At 42.5% G+C, this 9228-nt stretch overlaps 1 protein-coding gene across 1 annotated transcript; it reads right to left on the reverse strand.

The window, feature by feature from the left end:
* Window positions 1-3804: 3804 nt before the first annotated feature.
* fzd5 (frizzled class receptor 5) lies at window positions 3805-8375 on the reverse strand. Its single transcript, XM_010736732.3, has one exon. The coding sequence runs from the start codon at window positions 7801-7803 to the stop codon at window positions 6028-6030; it is 1776 nt and encodes a 591-aa protein (XP_010735034.2). The 5' UTR covers window positions 7804-8375; the 3' UTR covers window positions 3805-6027.
* Between the last annotated feature and the right edge of the window lie 853 nt (window positions 8376-9228).

A 9228-nucleotide genomic window follows, 5' to 3' on the forward strand; every position in this document is an offset into this window, starting at 1 on the left:
TGTTGAATGTTGTGGTACATTTTGTTCGAAGTATGACCTGTTGGATGTTCATCTTCTGTCCTTGACTAAACAACCTCTTGAATGAGATGTATTAGTTTACATTATTTTCATGGTGCTAGCTTCCATTCATTATTTTGAAAAAATATTTTATGGTACAAGCTTTTCACCACTTCTCAGTCAGTTGTCAGTCGATCCTGCAAACAGGTATAGCTACATGTTTGCTTCATGAGCTGATGGTGTAGTACTCACTCAGCTTTGAGTTTTTTCAGGGCACAGTTGTAATGAAATGCTGTAGTTTTTTGTTTTTTTTAAATCACATTCACATGTAAACCTCTAAAAGTAGCTGCTTCCTGCAGGCCTGTCTAACTTAACTATTATACAGGTAGAAATCTGAGTGATGCTGCAGTCAACAGACCACAAGGAGCTTGTTTCCTATACAGACTGAACAAATGAGTCAGGTGGATGTAAACAGTGATATCTGTCACTTTCATTTAAAATAGTTTCTGTTTCTGTATCCTGGGGGATACAGACATTTAGCAGGTTGTAGGGGGGAGGGCCATTAAGTAATATCATGAAAAAGTTTTAGGGGGTACTAGTACCCAAGTCATGTGACTCCATGGCAGCATTCAAAACTAAACTGATACATTTATGTCAAACTCCAAAATGGCAGCCTACGTGGACACAGGCTATGAGGTAAGAGTTATTTTTCTTGTTAATTATGTTTTGGGGGGATTTGTTTTTGAAAATATTGTTCTTTAAGCATAATTTTATGTATTCTTGTTGAAAAATATCGAATTATATTTACACATCTTTGATAAACAGGCACTGAATGTCTGTATCCTGGGGGATACGTTGCCCAGATAGGGGTATAAAAACAGGCATAATCACTCAGATATACTTATGTTTTGAAGCCTATACTCTACAGATAATCAATAATATAAGGTGTTAAATATTGATTACACTTCATTTTACTCTTGAATGTTTATTCACAATTAATTCACCAGTGTGCATGTGTTTTCAGGGAATTTCTACCAGTACTTTCTATGGTACAAGAAAGAGAGTGGTGGCATCTGTTGTGTTACCACCTGATGGTTTATCTGATTCAGATGAGGGAACGAGTGAAGAAGATGAGGTAGATAAATTATATACAGAGGGCCAGAATCAGGACAGCAGCAGCAGTGACCAGCTCAGTGATAGCTCAAGTGATGAGGCAGAAGAGGGAGCAAACCACAGTAAAAGAGGGAAGATGTACAGGTAATGATTAGAGTCATATAGTGAATTGTTATGTAAGAGATCCAGTGATTTTGGTGCAGATATTGTATGTACAGAATCTGTCTGCAACAAAACATGATCTGTTGTATGGTCATGCGTGTTAGTCTCACTCGCACACAGACACACAGGAGTTTGTGTAAAATTACAAATGGTTTAGTGGTTTGTATTGGTGATTGGGGTAAGGGGGTGCCTGTTTTTTCACAGATTTTTTCTTTTTTCTTTTCAATAGGTGGAGAAAAATGAAATTTGAGCACCAGTGTACTGTTACACCGTGTTGCTTCACTACACCAGATGAGCTATCCACTCCACTAACATACTTCTCCAAATTCTTTGACAAGGATGTCTTTGAGACCATTGCTCACCAGACGAACTTGTACTCATGTCAGCTCATTGGAAGCAGCATCAACACTAATGCCTCTGAAATCAAAGGATTCATTGGAATTAAGTTGATCATGGGTGTAGTGAAAATGCCTGTAGTGGAAAACTACTGGGCAACAGATACTAGGTATGACAAAGTGGCAGATATCATGCCAGTCAAGAGGTTTAAATGTTTGTCCAGGATGCTCCACTTTCATGATAACACGAGCTCTGACTCCAGTGAAGATCGCCTGCTGAAAGTAAGGCCTGTACTTGACCACATGAGGGGGAAGTGTGTGAAAATTGAGAGTGAAAACCAATTCTCTATTGATAAAATGATGGTGCCATACAAAGGCAAAAAAGCTGGAAGTCTGCGGCAGTATCTACCCAGCAAACCCAAGAAATGGGGTTTCAAGTTCTTTGTGCGAGCTGGTGTGTCTGGCTTTGTGTATGACTTCATGGTTTACACAGGGAAGTCTACATTTAATGGTGCTAGTCCAGACAAAGAGTTTGGGTTAGGTGGAAATGTTGTTCTGCAGCTGTGCAGAACCATCAGAAACCCCTCCAACTGCGTTGTCTATTTTGACAACTTTTTCACATCCCTGAAATTGATAACTCATCTAAAGGAGTCTATGGGCCTCAGCAGTTTGGGTACCATTCGAAAGAACCGCTTGATGGGTTGTACATTGGAAGAAGATCGAGACCTCCTACGAAGAGGAAGAGGCAGCTTTGACTTTCGTGTAGACAACGATGCAAAGCTTGCTGTGGTCAAATGGGCAGACAACAAAAACGTCACCTTGGTGAGCTCCTGTGCTTTTGTCGACCCTGTTGGCCAAGTGAGACGCTAATCCAAAGAGGAAAAGAAGAAGATAAGTATGCCATGCCCGAAGATTGTAGCTGAGTACAACACTCACATGGGAGGAGTAGATTTAGCTGATATGATGAGTGCCCTGTATCGCACTCCAGCCAAGTCCCATCAATGGTACCTGGATTTTTTGGGGGGGATTATTGACATTGCTGTCAAAAATGCCTGGCTTCTCCATCATCGTGATGCAGCCCCACTGGGTCAGAAACATCAGTCTCTGAAGGACTTTAGGTTGGATGTTGCCAAAGGACTCATCTATCCTGAAAAGCAGAAAAGGGGCCGCCCCTCCAAAGGAAATGAAGACAACACACCACCAAGAGTAATCAAACAGCCAAAAGTCCCCAGGCCTGTGGATGATATGAGGTATGATGGGATTGACCACTTCCCTATCCTGTCAGTGAAAGGCCAATGCAGGATGTGCCAGGATGGACAGACCTCCATCATGTGTCAGGAGTGCAAAGTGAGGCTTTGCATTGTCACTGGCCAAAAACCTTGCAACTGTTTCCACAGCTTTCACTGCCAATAAGCTATTTCGAGATGTTTGCATAAGAACAGGAATAAGATGTTTGGTGTAATGATAGTAACTTGTTGTTTATTCAAAGCTAGATTTGTTTCCAGCGTTCAAAACATATGTGAATAACTTGTGTTCACTTTTTCTCCCACTTTTTTGAAACTTTGTATACAAGACATGAAAGAGAGTAGCTAATGAACTGTTTATAATATGTTTTACAATTTTACAAATGAAATATGTGAATAATTGGAAAATGGTAAATCTATACCCTAAACGGGCAATGTATCCTGGGAGATACAAACTGTAATATGGAAAATAAAGGTCATATTTAAAAAAAAAATCATGAAATTGTGTTATTTTAGCCTAGATACATTAGAAAATAGCAATTAATTATTTTTCCAAAATTTTTACATGTGCTTGCCCATTTAAGGGTTAATATCTCTGGCTGCATGAGGTCACTGTGCTGTAAATCAGTGAGGAGTTCTCCATGACAATACTTTGTGCTTCAACATGATTATTTGATTTGTTAGGTTAGGTCAACTGTTTAAACATTTCTTGATTTTTTTTTACCAGGTCATAACAGTAATAACTAATCTTTACCACGTACTCCTGACTCAGAAAACAACGGAATCAGAACCATTCGCAGCCACTAGGCTGCGAATGGTTCTGATTGATTTGTTACTATTTCATTTTTAGTGTCCACATTCTAAATGTATCAGACAGGCTCCATGACATTTACACTAGTTTTTCTCCAAACACAAAGTGTCATGTTGTCTGGTTGCTCTGTATTGTGGTCTGTGAGGATGTAATCAAGCAACCACCACCAGTCTGACATCAGGAAGCAGAGAAGCTGAGCCTCTATGAAGTGACTTTTTTTTTTTTTTAAGTTCCCTTAATGCTGCTCTGATTCTGGATATCACAGAATAAATGAACATTTGTATGGAATAACCTTCACTGTGTGGGGTAATTAGGCCCTGCAAAAATACCAATATACAAATACATAAATATACAGACTGCTCTGCACATCCTTATTCTTGCACAGCCTGAACAAGTCCTGTGCTGTCCAGTCTAGAAGTAAATACTGAAAACAGATAAACACACAGACGTACGTGACACGTGCACCAGACTCGAGATCAGCTCAGTTTTAATTCCACAATATGAATCAAAATCTACAATAGTTTTTTTTTTATATCCTTTGAGGAACTCTAGCAATATGAAGATTTACACTTAAACAAACAAACAAGCCTACATGTCAGTTTTTACCAACACTTACTGGCATTCATCACCTCGTCAGTCATACAATCACATTCACTCTCACAAATCAGCCTAATAAATTAGAGATATCGTCTAACGTGTGGACACACAGTAGTATCAATAACACAACTGGCCAACAACATGAAATGAAAATATCACAGACCATCACAGCAGAGAGGAGGAAGCAGAAAACAAAGAGCTTCATTTTCACCAGATCACAGACGTTTCGTACACTCAAGTGTCCTGATATAAGACGTTTCCTTTTTGTTTCGTTCAGTTTCAGGTCACATTCATTTAAAAACTCTAAAAGAGACTCTAAATGTGTCCTCTGTACGGAGAGAGCAGACGTTCCTTCAGTTTACGTCGTCCTAAAAACAGATGATTCACATGAGACCACAGATCCATGGTAAGATTTTCTTCCATAGAACTGATTCATAGTGTTTCATGAAACGGATTCACACACGTAAATAATGTGAATACAGCCAACTGTGATGAAATACAGCATCCAAAAGTGCTTCCTTACATTACAACGTTAATGTGCGTGTTTTGTCCACCTCAAATATTAAATTCACATTATCTCAACAATCATACAAAAGCAGCAAAATCAAAACATTTTGAAGATGGAAGCAGAAAATATTTAGTTTCATCTTATTTCAATTTAAAATGACTATTATTTAGTATCTTTAGGCTAAATAAGGAATCATTTAACCCAGTTTGAAGTGAAAATGGATTTTAATGCTGAACTAATCTGCTAATTATTTGTTTGACCAACAGTCCAAAATTCAAACAGATTCAAACATCTTCTCATGTCTCTAAAACTGAGAAAACCAGTTACCAGTTACATTTTTGCTTGAAACGGGAGGAAAACTGTTGCTGGTTAAATTCCTGTTGATCAGTTATCCAACTTATTACTTTAAAAAGACCCTAACACCATTTAGAGCCCATGGCATGAGGTTCACAGCAAAACTGTCCAGCTAGAAATTATAGAAATTATTTTTAAAAAATGAGAATACACAAGAAAAGAATACTCCAGTAGTAGATTTAACTGTAACCTCTGTGATATATCATTGAACTGAGGGTCTGTGGTCTAATGTGGATCTGTTGCGGTGTTGATATTTGAGAGTCCCTGATGTGAGCAGTTCCACTGTGAACCAGCAGGTGGGGGTAAAGGCCATGTTCACAACTAGTTCACTTTAGTGTGAAGCAACCTGACGGAGGTCAGAACAGTAACCAATGAAAAACTCATTTGATTCTCAGAGAGCACTTTGTAATCATACAGAACACACCAGATGTCACACTCAAACATCGGCATGAAATGGAACATTGAATGTACAAGTCTGTACAATTTCAACCAAGACGAGGTCTGTTTCTCTGGTGTCAAACGCTTAGCTTGTGGCAGTGGTTGGTTACGTACTAAACATATCACACTATACATCTAATTTTCTTCTTTTTACACAAAATGTACACTATGTACATAAATAAATATGTTGTTCTTCTCAGTGCTCAGGATAAGCAGGTAGGAAACCAAATGTCATGTTGACTGTTCAACTGTTTCAGATTGTTCATTGAAATATTCTCTGTTGGATTACCCACGTTGTTTTAATTTTTCCCTTTTTACACATTTAGAGTTGTGTCCTTTTGTGACAGCTGAATTTCACAAATGTCCACATTCACATCCCGGGTGTGAGGATCCTTTAGTTTATTATCCAGAGCTGTGACTGTACAGTCTACATCAGTCATCAGTAAACATGTCCCTGGGACACTCAGTTCATATATGAGATGGCACCGCTTTATGGTAGATCCCTGATGTCAGCCCAGTTCCAGTATGTCCAGTTAAAGCAGTACTGGCCTCACTATACATGGAGGGTGGAGCAGTGGCTTTCTGCAGCCAGCAGGGGCAGCATCGAGCCACAAACCTCCTCCAGGATTCCAAGGTTTTTCCTGACCAAATCCAGACTCCTGAGGTGATGCCCACCACTAAGCACATGAAGTACTTGAGCATGAAGATGGCGTAGTCCGGGCCCACACCTGAGCGCTGGCGCTCAGACGGGCAGGAGCAGGCCAAGGCTCGCTCCCAGCCGGGCCGGTAGTACTGCTCATAGACCAAGCATGCCACCACAATGGTGGCTGGGACGGTGTACAGCACCGTGAAGAGCCCAATGCGGATCATCAGCCTCTCCAGTTTGTCCGTCTTGGTGCCACCTTGCTTGATGATGCTCCTGATGCGGAAGAGAGAAACAAAGCCGGCGAGTAAGAAAAGTGAGCCTGTGAAGAGGTAAACCACAAGAGGTGCGAGTACAAATCCCCTCAGGTTCTCCAGACTCTGGTTCCCCACATAGCAGATTCCGGCCACAGGGTCCCCATCCACAGAGCTAAGAGCCAGGACGACAATGGTCTTGACACTGGGGATGAGCCAGGCGGCGAGGTGGAAATACTGAGAGTATCCTGCGATGGCTTCGCTGCCCCACTTCATCCCTGCAGCCAGAAACCAGGTGAAGGACAGCACCACCCACCAGATGGAGCTGGCCATACCAAAGAAATACACCAACAAGAAGACAAGGGTGCAGAGAGCAGGACCGGTGGTGTCATAGAGGATGTACTGCTGGTCGCCACCAACACTGTTGCTGGCGCCACACGCCACTCGCTCGTGACCTGCCACCAGGCGGATGATGTAACCCAAAGACACGAAGAGGTAGCAAGCAGCCAGGAAGATGATGGGCCTCTCTGGGTACTTGAAGCGTTCCATATCAATGAGGAAGGTGGCAACCGTGGTCATGGTGGAGATGAAGCACAACACTGACCAGAGTCCCACCCAGAAGCCGGTGAAGGCGCGTTCATCAGCTGAAAAGTAGGGTTGGTGGCAGGGTTGGGCGCAGTGGGGTACAGGGCCAGTGTGGACCTGGCTGTACAGAGTGTGAGACTCCCTCTTGATGGGGACCAAGGGTTCCCGGCATCGGCACTCTCTGTCACACTGTGGGGGATTTGGTGGTCTGGTCCGGCCTTTAGGGGTAGGCTTGGGAAAGGGTGGAGCAAGGGTGGTAGTCTCGCTGCTGTTCTGGTCCATGCACAGGGTGTCATCGCCCAGCTCGGGAAGCTGTTCACAGCTCATCCTCTCGGGCCACTCGAACCCGTACTGGCTCATCAGAGGTGAGCATCCTCGTTTGGCCCGTTCACACACAGAGCGACAGGGTGGCAGTGGCTTGCGGTAGTCCGGCAAGCAGATTGGGGTGTACATGCTGCACAGGAAGAAGAGCAGGTCTGGAGAGCAACGGATCCGGACCAGGGGCCAGAACTGATGCACCTCGAGTCCAACCTCCTCCTGGGTGTCATGGTTGAACTGATTGGGCATGTAGGTCAGGTTGTAGCCAATGCCCCTGCACATGGGCACAGTTATAGGCTCACACACCAGATCCTTGGAGGCTCCTGATGTGAGATCAGGACACCGGAGGAACAGAAGCAGCAGCAGCATGAGGGGCCGCGGGCTGTACAGCGCGTGGCTCACCGGAGAAGCCATAAAGGAGATGAATATTAAATTTAGAGTCATTCAAATAATAAAAATAAGAATCGTGGTGGTTGGAGCAGAAACCTGGATGAAAACGTTCAGGTTCTGCTGGACGGATCAGGATCAGTTCTGGTCCAAGAGAAACTTAATGACTAAAACTCCAGATCCAGTTTGTCCATAAAGATCCACAGAGCGCCAGGAGAGCCTCATCTGTCAATCATTCACCAGAGCCCGCAATAAACAGGACGGAGAAAGTTCATCTCCGGTGGTCACGTTCCAGTAAATTTAACGACCTTGTAACATTTTTACCGACCCGGTTTGAACCCGACAGGTCCGGACGACAGAGAGAGTCTCATCATGAACCCCCCAGAGAGAAAAGTCAAAAAACACAAGTGTGAAAGAGTGAAACAGAGTCCGGTCCCGATGCGTAAAATCCACTTGACGTGTCCTGTCGGGTTTATTCCCTCAGTGACATGAAGCTCATTTCACACATTTCTTTCTTCTTCAAACTTTCTGCTGTTTCCACGGGGAAAAAACAAACAGCAAACAAACAGCACAACAATAATCCTCCACGGGGAAAACTTGTTATCACGCAGAGCAGCTGCAGCCCGCACCGAGACCAGGACGGAATAAAGTCCGTCTGAAGCTGCAGCACCTCCTCATCACACAGGGGACTGCTGCGTTCACGGCCTGTCGGAAATGTCATCAGCAGCGCGCAGACGAGCGTGAAAAGGACAGTCTGGATTTTTCACTTCTGTGGTGAAATATGAGACATTATGAATACCTGAACAGGCGTTTTTTATTCAGTACTTCATTGTGAATTATTAGACATCACCACTATTCATAAGCAAGTGAAGCTTACGTGTTTAAAGTGTTTTCTATAAGGCAAAGACATGCATTAAGAGGACTATACAGTGAAGAGAAAAATCAAATAAAGTGAAATGAAATGAAGAACATTTGAAGAATAAACTTAAAATAAATTAAAATAACAAAATAACAGCTAGTGCATAACTAATAATAAAAAATACAAATAAATACAGTACATTAACTCCAGCGATGTAAAAGTACACGGTACTTGTATTTGAGTACTTCCATTTTCCATATTTTATTTTATATTCAAAGTTTTTCTTTTTGACCATTTTTATATTCATAGAATATAAATATAGAATATAGTGATAATATACACAGCAGCCTCCCTAAACCTCTCTTTGACACAGTTGTTGTTGTGGCACACTAACAGCACCTGAACGCATCAGCGAGTTGTATTTGTGGCACACTAACAGCACCTGAACGCATCAGCGAGTTGTATTTATGACTTCCTGCATTAGGAGGTAGGAGTTTACCAGGAGAGCTTCATGTATCAAATGATGGAGAGGATCTCTCCACCCACTGACACATCGACCACACACACACACACACACACACACACACACACACACACACACTTTGTTTGTCTTTCATTCTGTG

Source organism: Larimichthys crocea, chromosome I (genome assembly GCF_000972845.2).
Source record: "Larimichthys crocea isolate SSNF chromosome I, L_crocea_2.0, whole genome shotgun sequence".
NCBI lineage: Eukaryota > Metazoa > Chordata > Actinopteri > Sciaenidae > Larimichthys > Larimichthys crocea.

Bases quoted from the DNA above. Each gene is read 5' to 3' on its own strand.
- fzd5 (XM_010736732.3), bottom strand. From the start codon at position 7,803: ATGACTCTAAATTTAATATTCATCTCCTTTATGGCTTCTCCGGTGAGC.